The sequence below is a fragment of the Podarcis gaigeae genome (assembly GCF_964106915.1).
Source record: "Podarcis gaigeae genome assembly, chromosome: 7".
Lineage (NCBI taxonomy): Eukaryota > Metazoa > Chordata > Lepidosauria > Squamata > Lacertidae > Podarcis > Podarcis gaigeae.
In genome coordinates this window covers 6,820,940-6,837,018 of record NC_139683.1, presented here as the reverse complement: position 1 = coordinate 6,837,018, position 16,079 = coordinate 6,820,940, and the positions used below count along the sequence as shown (strand labels likewise).

At 43.4% G+C, this 16,079-nt stretch overlaps 1 protein-coding gene and 1 long non-coding RNA gene across 4 annotated transcripts in view; one reads left to right on the top strand and one right to left on the bottom strand.

The window, feature by feature from the left end:
* LOC310849354 overlaps positions 1-16,079 on the top strand; it is a 561,267-nt gene that overhangs the window by 440,201 nt on the left and 104,987 nt on the right. The gene's annotated exons all lie outside the window — the stretch shown is intronic.
* Positions 1-16,079, bottom strand: part of TRAPPC9 (trafficking protein particle complex subunit 9) — a 278,332-nt gene that overhangs the window by 232,569 nt on the left and 29,684 nt on the right. For all 3 annotated transcript variants that reach the window (XR_014566776.1, XM_083749026.1, XM_083749027.1), the window contains 6 exons: positions 15,411-15,556; positions 14,674-14,759; positions 9,997-10,123; positions 8,599-8,731; positions 7,388-7,551; positions 1,120-1,272 (listed from right to left, as the gene is read on the bottom strand). Coding sequence is in view for 2 of the 3 variants with exons in the window: in XM_083749026.1 (XP_083605152.1) it covers positions 1,120-1,272; positions 7,388-7,551; positions 8,599-8,731; positions 9,997-10,123; positions 14,674-14,759; positions 15,411-15,556 (809 nt within the window). In the remaining variant the exon portion in view is untranslated. The remainder of the gene's footprint in view (positions 1-1,119; positions 1,273-7,387; positions 7,552-8,598; positions 8,732-9,996; positions 10,124-14,673; positions 14,760-15,410; positions 15,557-16,079) is intronic.

The following is a 16,079-nucleotide window of genomic DNA, read 5'->3' as shown; positions in this document are numbered from 1 at the left end:
TTGCGGGCGGCAGCCGGCAGCACGGATCATGGGGCGCCCTTCGGCGGCCACCCCGTGCTCCGCGCTGGTGTTGGCAAGTCTTGCGCACCCAGGTGATCTCCCCCCGGGAGCGCAAGGCTTGCGGGCAGCAGCCTGCAGCGCGGAGCACGGGGCGCCCTCCAGGTGTCCGCAAGCCTTGCGCACCCGGGGGATCTCCCCCCGGGAGCGCAAGGCTTGCGGGCGGCAGCTGGCAGCGTGGAGGATGCCCCGTGCTCCGCGCTGCTGTTGGCCAGCCTTGCGCACCCGGGGGATCTCCCCCCGAGAGCGCAAGGCTTGCGGGCGGCAGCTGGCAGCGCGGAGCACGGGGCGCCCTTCGGAGGCCGCCCCGCGCTCCGCGCTGGTGTTGGCAAGTCTTGCGCACCCGGGGGATCTCCCCCCGAGAGCGCAAGGCTTGCGGGCGGCAGCTGGCAGCACGGAGCACGGGGCGCCGTTCGGAGGACGCCTTGCGCACCCGGGGGGCACGTGGGGCGCCCTGAAACAGAGGGCTCCCCATGCTGCGTACTGTAGCTTGCCGCCCGACGCGCGGGGCGCCCTGAAGCAGAGCGCCCCTCGCTCCAGGCAGACATGGGCCAGCCCCACAAGCTCGGGGGACAGCGGGGAGGCGCAGCACCGCCATCCCACTGTTCCCCGACCTGGTTTGGGGGGGGGGAAATAAAGGGGGGAAAATTTCCTTTATTTCCCCCCCAAAAAAGTAGGTGCGTCCTATGGGACGGAGCGTCCTATGGGATGAAAAATACGGTAAGTACTTAACCTGAGGTACCACTGTATTCAGATTACATATCAAGCTTACCAGATCTGACCACATGCTGATTCTCAATTACCACTGCACTAAGGGATATGGTAAGATTATATATAAGCGCTAATGGGAAAGCTTGGTGAACTTTGCCTCTATCCAAACACAGCTTTGGAGGGATTTTAAAGACATGTAGTCAACTAGATCAACTGCTGGTTCCATTACAGCCAGGGTGATATTTGCCATTAAGGTTGCAAAGTAAGAGATGTCACACATTAACAGCTTTGAAATATCCCTAACTAAGCCAAAAAACCCCACTGCATACCAAAAAAGAATCCAAAACTCACCATCATTAAGGTCTTGCAGGAGGTTTTCCTGGCAGGAGAAGTCAAGCTTTACTTTAATGTACACAATAAATGTAGCAATGTGTCCTGGTTTTAGAGGAAACTGAGAGAGCGTGTCTTCCAGATTCCAGCTCAGAAAGTCACCAAACAGCTTTCCTATAAAAATAATAACAACAACATACAGAAGTTATAATAATAATAATAATAAATTTTATTTATATCCCGCCCTCCCCAGCCGAAGCCGGGCTCAGGGCGGCTAACAACAATCAACAATCAAACAATCAGATTCTAAAAAACACATTCTAAAAATATTTCATTATAAAAATCAATTAAAATCAAATTAATGGCAACTAATTAAGCAAGATTCTAAGCAGGTTGCCAGAGGAGGGAGTCAGGCTGCGCCCTGGCCAAAGGCCTGGTGGAACAACTCTGTCTTGCAGGCCCTGCGGAAGGATGTCAGGTCCCGCTGGGCCCTAGTCTCTTGTGACAGAGCGTTCCACCAGATTGGAGCCGCAGCCGAGAAGGCCCTGGCTCTAGTTGAGGCCAGCCTAACCTCTCTGAGGCCTGGGACCTTGAGGATGTTATTATTTGCAGACCGTAGGTTTCTCTGTGGGGCATACCAGGAGAGGCGGTCCCGTAGGTACGAGGGTCCTAGGCCGTAGACAAACACAATAAGGATACTGGATCAAACTATAAAATACCCAGTGTTCAGTATGGCTTCTCCTGAATACACAGAATTTTCTTTTTCAAAAACAAAAAAATGATTTCTGTCCACTTTTATGGAAAAAGTGACTAGTAAATATAACAACAACAACAACAACAACAACAACACCTAGGCCCAGAATTCTCAATTCTATTTGGAGCTGATCTATTAGAAAGCAGCCAGGTTTGCAGGGTATGGAGGAAGCAGAAAGCCAAGAAAATAACTCCCCTGAATGTCAGGTTATTTACTACCTGTTAAGTGCAATATGAAAGGGACGTGGGTGGTGCTGTGGGTTAAAACACAGAGCCTAGGACCTGCCGATCAGAAGGTCAGCAGTTTGAATCCCCGCAACGGGGTAAGCTCCTGTTGCTCGGTCCTTGCTCCTGCCAACCTAGCAGTATGAAAGCACATCAAAGTGCAAGTAGATAAATAGGTACCACTGTGGCGGGAAGGTAAACAGCGTTTCTGTACGCTGCTCTGGTTTGCCAGAAGCGGCTTAGTCATGCTGGCCACATGACCCAGAAGCGGTACACTGGCTCCCTTGGCCAATAAAGCGAGATGAGCGCCGCAACCCCAGATTCAGCCACGACTGGATCTAATGGTCAGGGGTCCCTTTACCTTTAAGTGCAATATGGGCGGGGGGGACACAAAACTAGAAAAAGTTCGGTATATAACTCCGTGCTCTGAACACAAGAAAACAGGGCAAGAAAAGTAGCATATGGGTTGCAAGAGTAATTGCTGGGGTTTTGTTGGCACCTGCCTGTCTTGAGAGACAACGAGTTGCACCTCTGGGCATGAAGTCAAACCACTGGAAAATCTCAGCACCTGCTATGGCTGCGGAGACTGGTAACTTGGTCTTTTTGCTGGGTTAGCAGCATCAAAGCAATCTCTCTGGGCCACAAGCTTGGACATAGAAATATTGGGCTGCCCAGATGACAAGACCCTTCTCTTGGCCTCACTGGTGTGGTCCAAAGGAAAGCAGAGGGATGTGTTTGGCACCAGTTTGGCTGCAGGAGTTGCCGGAAGGAGGAGTACAAAGTGCCATCCAACTGCCTTAGGGACTCCACTCCAGATTTGGGTAGTGTTTACTCCTTTTCTTCTCCCAAAGATGTCCTGCAAGTCAGCGGGTAGTTACTGGGGTAGGTGGGTGAATTGATTCAATTTATATCCTCCCCTTGCTCCCAAAAAGGCCCAGGGCAGCAGTATTAGAATTTGAGAATGGCAGAAATAGATTTACATTAGTTAGATTAAAAGGCTATGCCTATTAATTTATTTCAAACATTTATTTTTATGATGAGAGCACAAAAGCAGATTCTAAATATCTGCAGCATGTATCACTGCTGAGAACTAAGAGATCACCAGAATTTGCAGGCTTGTGCAAAGAGTTATATTTTTTAAAGGCCCCAAACATTGTTGCACTTGTTCGGATCACTGTTTGCCCGAGTGCTTCGAAGTAACTAAATTATTAAAATACATATTTTTAATCTAAAACTTGCACAGTTAACTATTTTTCCTGTAGCAGTCAGCCGGAGATGCATTATTCATTACAACAGGATTGCCAACTATTGCCTTTATTATCAGAAACACAATAACGAATATTGTTTTCCATTCCAGTAAAAGTTCATTTAAGATGCAAGCACATCAAAAGAATGGCCACTTTCTGACATCTTATTTTTAGTAGCCAATTTTAAGTTCTTTCTATCAAGGTGGTGTAGTATCTTCAGATCCACTGTCCACTGTTGCAAATGTTGTCTTCAAGCAAAGCTCATTGTGACTTCCTTACTTATGAAGTCCCCCTGAAGTTAATGGAACTTATTTGAAGGTGTGCTGCGCTGGCTCGCCAGATGCAGCTTGTCACGCTGGCCACGTGACCCGGAAGTGTCTGCGGACAGCGCTGGCTCCCGGCCTATAGAGTGAGATGAGCGCACAACCCTGGCAAGACTGGCCCGTACGGGCAGGGGTACCTTTACCTTTACTTTACCTATTTGAAGATGACATGGAGAGGTTTGCAACTCAAGTCCAATTGGGAGCAACTTCACTTAAACTTTTTTTCTACTGATTTCAATGGGGCTTTGTTCATTACTAACTAAAGCAGGCTCAGAGTTGTTTAAATTTTCTCCCCTTAACATAATGTTGTTGTTGTTTAGTCATTTAGTCGTGTCCAACTCTTCGTGACCCCATGGACCAGAGCACACCAGGCACTTCTGTCTTCCACTGCCTCCCACAGTTTAGTCAGACTCATCTTTGTAGCTTCGAGAACACTGTCCAACCATCTCGTCCTCTGTCGTCCCCTTCTCCTTGTGCCCTCAATCTTTGCCAACATCAGGGTCTTTTCTAGGGAGTCTTCTCTTCTCATGAGGTGGCCAAAGTATTGGAGCCTCAGCTTCACAATCTGTCCTTCCGGTGAGCACTCAGGGCTAATTTCCTTAAGAATGGATGCGTTTACCTTTACATAATAAGTAAAGGTAAAAAGGTAAAGGACCCCTGGATGGTTAAGTCCAGTCAAAGGCGACTATGAGGTTGCGGTGCTCATCTCGCTTTCAGGCCAAGGGAGCCGGCATTTGTCCACAGACAGTTTTCCGGATCATATGGCCAGCATGACTAAACCGCTACTGGTGTACAGAGGACCGTGACAAGTGCCAGAGCGCATGGAAATGCCGTTTTCCTTCCCGCCACAGCAGTACCTATTTATCTACTTGCACTGGCGTGCTTTTGAACTGCTAGGTTGGCAGGAGCAGGGACAGAGAAACGGGAGCTCACCCCATCGCGGGCATTTGAACCGCCAACCTTCCGATCAGCAAGCCCAAGAGGTACATCAACTGTGAAAATATTTTACTGCTTATTAATCCATTGTCAGGAAGGTATGTATTTTCCATGCATCTCAAAAGTCAAAATCCTATGATCAAAACCTGGCATCGTATGCTATGGTTTAAAGGTAAAGGTAAAGGGACCCCTGACACTTAAGTCCAGTTGCGAACGACTCTGGGGAGCCAGCGTTTGTCCACAGACAGTTTTTCCGGGTCATGTGGCCAGCATGACTAAGCCGCTTCTGGCAAAACCAGAGCAGCGCACGGAAATGCCATTTACCTTCCCGCCAGAGCGGTACCTCTTTATCTACTTGCACTGGCGTGCTTTCGAACTGCTAGGTTGGCAGAAGCTGGGACAGAGAAACGGGAGCTCACCCTGTCGCGGGGATTCAAACCGCCGACCTTCCAATCGGCAAGCCCAAGGCTCAGTGGTTTAGACCACAGCGCCACCCGCATCCCTTTAATGCCATGGTTTAAAGTTAGCTTTATATCCTGGCTTGTTTGTAAACTATTGAACAGGTTTTTTTGGATCACATATAATCTGATGCTCTGATTAAGAGCTGAATCCTGGCTCATTCAGGCCCTCACACCAAGGGAGGGATGAAGCAGCTGCCAAGGCACCTGCACAGAGCTTCTGCATATCCTGGCTTACTAAGCAAGGAACTAATCATGCAAACCAAGCCAATGTGATTTCCACAGGAAATTAGGTACATGTTTGGTGGACTACATCCTCAGTTCACATGCCTCTTAATTTTTTGCGTATCTTATAGAAGAATCATAATTTAGTAGCTATTCAAACATTCAAATGTGTATGTGCATCCCAGTGATTTTTAAAATACTTCTCGATGAAGCTTTCTTCCCTAGTAGTCTGTTAAAAGACTGCAGCTTAAACAGAGCTTGTAAGAAGTCAGTGAGGAATGCATAAACTCAATAAACAGTTTCTTGATCGAAATAGTCATGGAAAATAAAAATTTAAAAAAGATGAAAGAAATAGTAATGGAAACACGAGTTTAGAAGCTTTATAGTAGTGTGGTCGTTTCTAAACAGTGCTGAATGCTTTTTTTTACCTTTTACTTTGGTGCAATGTCATAAAACACTTATCTTGCAAAATCTGCATTAGCTGCCTGTATATTATCAAGTCCAATTAAAGGTGTTAAGACTAAGATAAAAATCCCCAAACATCTTGGGCCCTAGGGAGGTGGCTTTTCCATTTTCCTCCTGCTAGTCTTCTTTGTACGGTTGAGACATTGATAAATGCAATGGAATCATTATGAATTATATATGTTTTAACTGTATTATATTTATTGCTTTTGTTATTACCAATGTGCATTTTTATGAAAACCCCTTTGAAGTCTGCTTGACAGAAAGCACCATATAATAATCTGCAATATTTAATTAAATAAGGTTTTGGGCTTACAGAAAACACTTCTCTTTTTAAATCCGATGCACATTAAACCCTGTATCAAAAAATAGTCAACAATTATTATTGTTTATCTTTTTGATATTTATCATTAATTAGAAGGACAATTAGAAGATCCGTATTGTTAAAGCCAAGGTTTTCACAGTAGTGATGTATGGAAGTGAGAGCTGGACCATAAAGAAGGCTGGTCGCCCAAGAATTGATGCTTTTGAATTATGGTGCTGGAGGAGACTCTTGAGAGTCCCATGGACTGCAAGAAGATCCAACCTCTCCATTCTGAAGGAAATCAGCCCTGAGTGCTCACTGGAAGGACAGATCCTGAAGCTGAGGCTCCAGTACTTTGGCCACCTCATGAGAAGAGAAGACTCCCTGGAAAAGAACCTGATGTTGGGAAAGATGGAGGGCCCAAGGAGAAGGGGACGACAGAGGACGAGATGGTGGGACAGTGTTCTCGAAGCTACAAACATGAGCCTGACCAAACTGCAGGAGGCAGTGGAAGACAGGAGTGCCTGGCGTGCTCTGGTCCAGGGGGTCATGAAGAGTCGGACACGACTAAACGACTAAATAACAACAACAACAGAAGGACATCAGCATTAATAAAATCTGAAAATACTTTCAAAGATTGTTCCTTTCCAAAATCCTTGTTGGTACAAAACAAAAACTGAATCCAGCGAAACAATTTTAGGTTTATTCTTTGTTAAAGTATAAGGTGTTGCTCCTGCCACCAGAAAGAGCTGCGTATTATATAGATGCCCAAGATGCTCTGGGTATCAAGCAGCACACTTGGAGAGGTGGGGATTCTCACCTAAGTCTTGTGGAGGAAGCATATACAGTACCATCCATTCAGTCCCTTCATCAATCATAACTGCCCTTCTCAAAATATATGCTTATCACATAACTTATGAAGAGCCATTACCAGAATTTTATTGTTGCCAATTTCCTCCTCATCCCTTTCTTCCTTGTGTACTGTATGCAGGTATCTTTGATGAAGTTAGTTGGAGGTCTAGCAGCGCCCAGCCTGTCGCTTATTTATTTAAATCCCAGCTTTCTTCCATCTTGTACATTCCTCTTCAATTAGGCTTTTGGCTGAATAACATTCTAGGTCCTTTCAAATGTTTTTGCGGGAGGTGGGTTGTTACTCGTCTGTTTTGTATTTGTTCTTGTTTTTATTATGGGCTTTGCGTTTTGGTTTTGGTTTTTTAATGCTGGAAACTGACCTGAAATCTTCAGTTGAAGGGATACAAATTTAATATAATAATGATAAGAAGCAGCAGCAGCAGCCAGTGGGCATGGCTGTGCTGAACTCAGAAACCTTTAGGCATCAATAATAATTGCATATACCTTTCGTGTTGATCATTTTTGATGTGACCTCCAGCTTCTCCAAAGGCTCTGTTCCAATATTTTCCAACTTAATGGTGAGTTGCTGCGTCTCTCCATTGTAGAGCTGGACAGACACATTGGTGGCTATTTCATCTCCTGAGGAAGGCTGTAGCATGTGAGCAGACCTTCAACAATGGCATGAAAATACAAGTGAAAAAGACATGCAACATTGATAAACATATGAAAATTACATTATCTACCTTTATGATTTTATTGTTAATTTTTGTCCTGCCCTTTCTCCAAAGACACGGGTGGCGCTGTGGGTTAAACCACAGAGCCTAGGACTTGCCGATCACAAGGTCGGCAGTTCGAATCCCCGCAATGGGGTGAGCTCCCATTGCTTGGTCCCTGCTCCTGCCAACCTAGCAGTTCGAAAGCACGTCAAAGTGCAAGTAGATAAATAGGTACCACTCCGGCGGGAAGGTAAACGGCGTTTCCATGCGCTGCTCTGGTTTGCCAGAAGCGGCTTAGTCATGCTGGCCACATGATCCAGAAGCTAGATGAGCACCACAACCCCAGAGTCGGCCACGACTGGACCTAATGGTCAGGGTCCCTTTACCTTTATGATTTTTTGCCCTGCCCTTTCTCCAAAGAGCCTGGGGCAGTATACCTCCTTTTCCCCAGTCACATTTTATCCCCACAACAACCCTATTAAAGATATATTAGAGGTGAGGAGCAAGGTCATCCAGTGCATATCTCGGCTGAGCTGAAATTTGAACCCGGATCTTCCCAATCCTGGTCCGATACTGACCACTACACTATGCTGGCACAGCTTACTTACTCCTCCCCTTTACGTGTGACATATAAAGATCTGACTGCATGTGCTAATGCACAGGTGATAATGGTCATTGTGGAGAATTCTACTTTGGCTTTCCAAGAAGAATCTAAAGACTGGGAATTGGTGAATTAATTCTCCTTGGAGTGCAAGCTATTGAAAGGTAACACTGAAGCCATTGTTGCCCTTGCTGGTGAATAAAATAGTAATCCTCAAGCTAATATCTTTCAGGATAAATTTCTGTCCTTATTTGCAGTATAATAAAATGCCTGATGTTTTCACTAATACAAACACATAAATTTGAATGGGAACACAATATAATGTTATGTGGTTCTTTGGAGAGTGGACGATTCCCCTAGTTCCTAACGACTTGAAAATGATCATTCAGGTTTCTTACCTCGGTAATGAAGTACTAATTTGCAATCTAGGTAAAGCTGGAATGACTTCCACTGTGCAACCGTTGGTCTTTATTCCTGGTAACTTATCCAGAAGACAGTCACTGAAGACCCCAAAAACTGAAGTGTGATAACCTGCCATCAACAGAGACCGAATCAGGAATTTATTGTCAAGTCATGGATGGAAACCCCACTGTAGTTGAAGATGTCAGAAACTTGATATATATGGAATATACTGAAACATTTAGTGACCTTGGTACTAGCGACTCATTTGGGCCCTCCTTACTAGCCAATTATGATATACAGTAGTTAGCGATTATCTATGAAGAGCTACTTAGGAAATGACCAGGAGCCAATAATCCTCAAAAAATAACTAACATTGGTTGGTGGGTGGGGGTTGTCTTGGGAATGGGATGGGGGCTAAAGGGTCAGTAAATTTTAATCCTGTTTAGTATTCACACTGTGAACCAAAGTCTAAAGAATATGTATCCGTCCATTTCCTATTCCTTTCACTCTTGCATGTTTTCACTCATAAATCAGTAACTTCCCATTTCTGCATTAAGCTATAATTTCTTTAAAAATAAGTATTTATATTATTACATATTTTCCTTGCAAAAATGCACTCTTCTAAAAACACATATTTCTAAAAACCTTTCTTTTTCAAAACACACTGCGGCCGGGGGGGGGGGGGGACTTCACCAAAACATTTGTAAGTGCAAACATTTATGGATAGCTAACTTCTGAATCACACTTTCGTGTGGGAAATGGGGATCGGGTCAGTTCATTTTGGGATTCACAAAAATCAAATTCCACAAATTTCCCTACTAGAAACAAGAGAATCTTGCCAATTTATGTTTTAGGCGAACTGTTTTAGGATTTGCCTTGGACTACCCCAGGATTTCTGCTGCCCCTTTTCTCCCATATACAGTAATCTACAATTCAACAAACACCATCCGCCTCTGAGATGCTCAGCTACATTAGAGAGATTCTTTTTGATACCAGACTCCTGACTCATTTACTGGAAAGCACACTAATTATAAGCAATTTAAAGATAAGCCTCTTGTTTTCTCTTTTCTATGTACAGTTAGTAGGCAATTAGGTTAGCTCAATATTTTCTTTTTAGAATCGATTGATACAATCTAGACTTCGTTTATGAAATTTGTAGCCCACCCTTCATCTCAAACGGCAGCAACTATATGCAGTTTTAACAACAGGGTAATAAGTAGACACAGCGAGATAGACTGCTTCTATTTCCTGTGTGCCTGGGCAGAATTACAGTAAGCAAAAGGGATCACTCACTTCCACACAAAAAAGGGCAGAGGATTAGAACAGCCTTGACATTTAGAAAATCGACAACTTCTGACGCATGAATGGAATATAAAAGCAACAACAGTTTTTACCATTGATAGTGATCTGGCCTGCGGACTGTGGGACACCAACAAGTGTTACTGGATAGAGGCCGGATTCTGCTGGTAAAGAGAGAGCTGCAGGGAGGGATTCAAACTCCACTCCACTTGTCAGAAGGCCCTGGAGGAGGTGGAAAGCATATATATAACAGACGCACATAAGTAGTCTATTCAACTTGCATCAAAGAGAGTATGAATGCTGTCTGCTAGTGCTTACTTATACTGCTTTACTATTTATACTGTTTTACTGTTTTTGCCACTTTTCCAAGGAAGAAATAGTGGGATATAAATGATTTTAAATAAAATGTGTCTGCAGTGAAAATGGGGCTTTAAATTAAGCAAGCCATGCATCTGATCCAATACACTATTGGAAACTGATGTTCACAAATATTAAACCAGCTTGCAAAGGTTTTTGGTGCTTAACTTTTAGCACTGTGTTTACTGTAATGCTCAGACTGCTTATTATTATACAGTGGTACCTCGGGTTAAGAAGTTAATTAGTTCTGGAGATCCGTTCTTAACCTGAAACTGTTCTTAACCTGAAGCACAACTTTAGCTAATGGGGCCTCCCGCTGCCGCTGCACCGCCGCCACATGATTTCTGTTCTCATCCTGAAGCAAAGTTCTTAACCTGAGGTACTATTTCTGGGTTAGTGGAGTCTGTAACCTGAAGCGTCTGTAACCCAAGGTACCACTGTATTTCATCTGCTGCAGTTAATATTGCAATTTTATTATTTTATTGTACATTGTCTTTGTGGAATGGTTTATTTAAATGTAAAGGTTCATCATTGTTCCACCCGATGTGTATGTCTTTAAGGGGCCAGAGCAAACTAACGAGACCCAGCTTTACAGCTGTGAAACATAGCGGCTGGGTTGTATTGATTAAGCTGTGTCAGCATTTGGGTGTAGTATATAAGGAGCAGCACTTAGCTCTCCCATTACCCTGGGAGATGGGTTGGTGGTTGGGTCTGGTTTGTTGCTGATGTATTTAGTGTAAATGAAGTTTTTGTTTTTCTTATTAAAACCTTGTTTAAGTTATTTTTGAGTCCCTTTTTAATGCATGGTCTCCCCAGCAAGCTCTCTGCAGCGCTACCATACTGCAAATAGTCAACAGTTTTAAGTACATTTGTAGAAACAGAACAAACTATATTGTGTGCAAAACATTTCTAATTTTGTGTCCCCTCCAACTCTATCAGAATCATTAAAGAATTGTAATCTGCAGTGAAAGGGTATATGATAGCCCCCATAGTCTGAGTCACTGGCTCTTAACATTACTGTCAGTTTTGCATTGAGATTATCAACTGTACACAGTAATTATATAGGCTTCATACTGTATATGCAATACCACAATGGTAAATCTAACTGCAATAGAGATTTCCTTGCAAAGCAACCCCGAAATAAGTAAGCATTACATAATATTATGTAAGTTAAATGTCTGACAACTGAAATAGCTAAGTTCCAGCTCCTAACCAGAAGAAAAAGCCAACATAATTGCCTTTCCTTTCTTCTTAGGACTTATTACCAGTGAATTGTCTCTGTGAATTGAAAAAGTCCCACTGGTCAGAATAATATACCACCATCTGCTGGAGCAAAGGACATTTGGTTGGTTAGATTCACGAGCAAGTGGGTCAAAGAATCACTCTAATGCGATCTCAACTGACACGGCAGTTAGCTGAATTAACTGCAGAGAGTGTCTGAGGAGACACAGTATTATTCAGCTCAACAACAGCCAAATAGCCATTTCACTCAACACAGATTGCAGGCTATCTGGGTGCATTAACATGAATCAAAACTGTAGAACTCTGTCATCTACTTCCAAAGTGACAAAGTGCATTGAGGCAAATCCCTAACAGAGGACAGAGGCCTTCACTGTTGTGTGTATGAAAGAGTTATGCAGGCTGAAGGCAGCAAACCTGAAACATGTTTTTGAACATTTACCGTATTTTTCACCCTATAGGACACACTGGCCTATAGGACACACTTTTTTTGGGGGGGGGGGAATAAAGGGGGGGAAAGTTATTAAAAGAGCAAAGAAGCCATGACAGTGAGTGGGATGGATCCCGCACACTTTCCTGGCTTCCTTTTTGGCCTTCGGACTGGGGGTCCGGGAGCGAAGGTGAGGTTGCGCAACCTCGCCATTGCTCTCGGAGCTTGCGGGGCAGGGGGCGGGGGAAGCCGGAGCTTGCCGGGCTGGGGGGGGGATAGCTTCCTGAAGCCTGGAGAGCAAGAGGGGTCGGTGCACACCAAGCCCTCTCACTCTCCAGGCTTCGGCGAAAGCCTGCATTCGCCCCATAGGACGCACACACATTTCCCCTTCATTTTTGGAGGGGGAAAAGTGCGTCCTATAGGGCGAAAAATACAGTATGTCCCACAACGACCAAGGCTTTGCAACGAAGATGGATTTTTTTAAAGTAACAAAATAACAACACCCCCCCACCCCCAGAAAAGAGGTATTGCGTATCACTCCCCATAAGGCTACGAGAGAGGGACACTATGCTGTGGTATGTGCTGGGTGCTGCTTTTGCACTTAAGGATGATCTTATTTTGAAATTTGGTGTGTTTAGTATCTGTCAGGGAACTGCCATCGGAGGGACAGGTGGTGGAGAGGCTCCAGGAGAATAGGAGAGACTCTACAGCAGAAGAAGGAACCAGTAGGGGGAGAGCAGGAGTTCCAGCGGAAAGGGAATCGGGGGAGAGGCTCTGGGATATTTCTAGTGAGAACAGTGAGGAGGTAACAAGACCCACTTTAGCAACCCCCACCCCTCGCCGGAAGCTGTCACGCAGAGAGTCCAGGAGGCGTATGTCCGTCAAACAGCTTTTATGTTGGAGTAAGTTCCGTAGACGCCCACTGTCGGATTCTACCAGCGACTGACGGAGTCATGCTTTGGGGGCTCCGTTAGTGCCTAGGTTTGGGTGACCGGCCAAACCCCAGAGGGATCAAGCTTTTACGCACAAGCAGCTCATTATCCCATCACAGTATCATTCTGCAAATCTATGTAAGATTTCATAGCATACAAGCCTCTGGTATATAAAATAGTTGATTAATTTTAGCATTAACCATGTCTGATTGAAAACACCAATTTCATAATGGAAAAAGTCCCACCCTCACTTCTGATATATTTTCCTTACAGTGATGAAATGACTGTACAGGGCTTGCTTCTTTAAAAAGATGTATTGGGGGGGGGGAGGAATCAGAGATTTATAAAATTATGCACTATATGAAGAATTCATTTTAAGTTTTGTTTTTTTCCTTTCCCTGAACACAAGCACTTGAGCGCATCCAATGAAACTGATGGGCAGTACATTCAGGATAGACAAAGGGAAATGATTCTTGAAATCAATAATTAACATGTGGAATTGGTGGCCACAAGATGTGGTGATGGTAACTCAGTTTGAAAGGGGTTACAGAAGCTAATGTAAGAGGAAAGTCTATCAACAGCCATTAACTATAGCTTTACTAAACCTCCCTGCAAAAAGGGATGCAACTCTGTCCCCCAGCGTCTAGCACTCAGACAGGAGAAGATTGCTACCTTCAGGATCTGCTTGTGATTTCCCAGAAGTATATGGGTGGTCAATACTGCAAAGTAGATACTGAACATACTAGATGAAACCTTGGCCTGATCCAGTTAGAATTTTTTTTTTAAAAAAAACCTTTATTATTTAAGTATGATCATTCAAAAATAAAAGTTACTTCTTCTGCATAACAACATGCTTGAAAATCCAAATAATTTATTGATAAAGTTTTGCCACCAAGCACTAGATTATTAAGACATCACTTTCACTTCTGCAAATCATCTTCACATAAGTTGATATAGGTAGTTTCTTTGGGACTCTTCATATTTTATGAAATCAGCCAAGGTGCACTATTAAAACACAGCTATTTCAGCTGAACAATGACTGCCCTTGTGTACATATCATCCAAACCCTTTAATTCCAGCCTTCACAGTGTCTTGTCACACATTTCCAATGGTTCCGACTAGGGCCAGAACTCTTTCCTCAATTAGCATTATTGCTGTGTGGACAAAGACCCAGGGATGAGGAATGGGGCAAGATTTGACAGACACCAGAACACAAGCCCATATTCATCCAGCAGGGCCCTTAGGAAAAGAAACCAAGGAGTTTTAAAGAATGTAAAAGCAGAAAGCAACAAAGACCTGGGGCTAAATTTAGAGGGCACAGAGATGTCAAGTTGAAAGGTCAGAAGAAATTCGGCGGGGGGGGGAAGTTACATGGACAATGAGGAACACAACTATTGCTGTTAGCGTGCCTCAAATCCTCAAGCACTCCAATAGAAACATAACTTGGAACAGTGTTATACTTGATCTCAACCTCGTTTATAGAATGAACTATTGTATAAAGGAGGTTTGAGATTAAGTATAATGAAGTACAAATAATAATAATAATAATAATAATAATAATAATAATAATAATAATATCCCTAGTCAGTAAAAGGCAATGGTTTTATCCTTACTTGTATACACTAGCATAAATGTTCAACAGCATAAAGCATATCAAACAGGCCTGGTACAGATATTAAGAGGGTGATCACACACCCTCATTTCACTGTCCTCTTCCCAACAATTTCAGCCATTTGCCCCATCTCATTTTAAACATGATGTTAACATCAATAAGGCTAATCAGGCTTTCAAGTCAACCAGGCTTTGAAACATACCATATTTTCTACACGGAGTTCAAAAGGCATTGGATTGTACACCATCAGCTGAACTTCACAAACATCTCCCTGGACCCATTGAAAATCTGTATTAAAAAAACAAAAACATAACAAGTTTCAGAGTTGCTGTTGTTGTTTTTCAAAAAGCTACATGCATACTTCGTTGCTGTTATCATATATTGCTACAGAGATATTGTAGATATCCCACGCGCCGTCCATACGGGCTGCCTCTCGCATGGCGACCGTAAGGGCTGCCGCTCGGGCACCATCCGTATGGGTGTCTGTACGGGCTGCCGCTTGCACTGCAACAATAGGAAGTCTTGATCCCCACATAACCCAACTTTTGTTGCAAGATTATGCTAAGCTATAACAGCAAATCTGCAAGCATTCTGTTCCTCACGCTTCCAATAAGCACTGAAAGACTGAAAGGCATTCTTGCAATCATCTTCAATGATACTATAAAAATGTGAGCTGCTTGTATCCTTCTTTCCAAGTGGCAGCAGTGGATTAACACATCATGAGCTGCAAAAAAAGGCAAGATGCATACAAGCAATCTGTGCCAAGTTGTCTAGTCAGTTTTATAATCGAAAGGAGGAAATAGCGTATTGATCCAAAAACTGGCAATAACCACTTGATTCAATTTGCAGGATGAAAACCAGCAAGCAAACAGTGGTATATCAAATATTCAAGCAGGATGAATTTTAAAAGGTAATGCATATAATAAATCATTTTCTTACCAATTTTTTTACTCCGTTCTTCCCCACGATTGTGAGCGATGATTGGAGAATATATAAAGGGACTCTTTGTTGACATGTTCTGACCCACCAAGCTTTTTATTTTCTGTGGCCGAAGGCTAACAGGGAGATTTAAAAGCTTGACAGATCTGTTAAATGAACAAAAAGGGTTGTTTTAACATAGAAAAGACACCTAAATTGAACATGCAGTCAGAATAGAAACAAGGCAGCATTAGAAATTCTAGTAAAATCAGCTTAGTGGGGGGGGGGGACAAATTACAAGAAGAATAAAGGGTTATCAATTCCTTCAATAAGCATTGTTACTATAAGCCTGGTAACCTACACATATGGCAATGCATCCAGCTTGAATTCAGAACTTCAGTGTCTGAGGCTTAGTGAGCTCTGAGAGACTGTGTGCTCAGCAATAGTGCTTAGGATTATTTTCCATTCAATACGTAGATGTGACATCCCATATGTAGCATAAAAAGCAAATTATATGTCTTAAATTCTTACTGAAGGGTAAAATTATTTCACATTCCGTGGCCATAACACTGATGCCATGCCAATATTGACAATGAATTCTCTGGGAAGAGACTTCATTGACAAACATATCTCAGGCAAAGTCACTATACAGCACAAAATAAATAGGTATAACAGCAACAGTTCAACCCA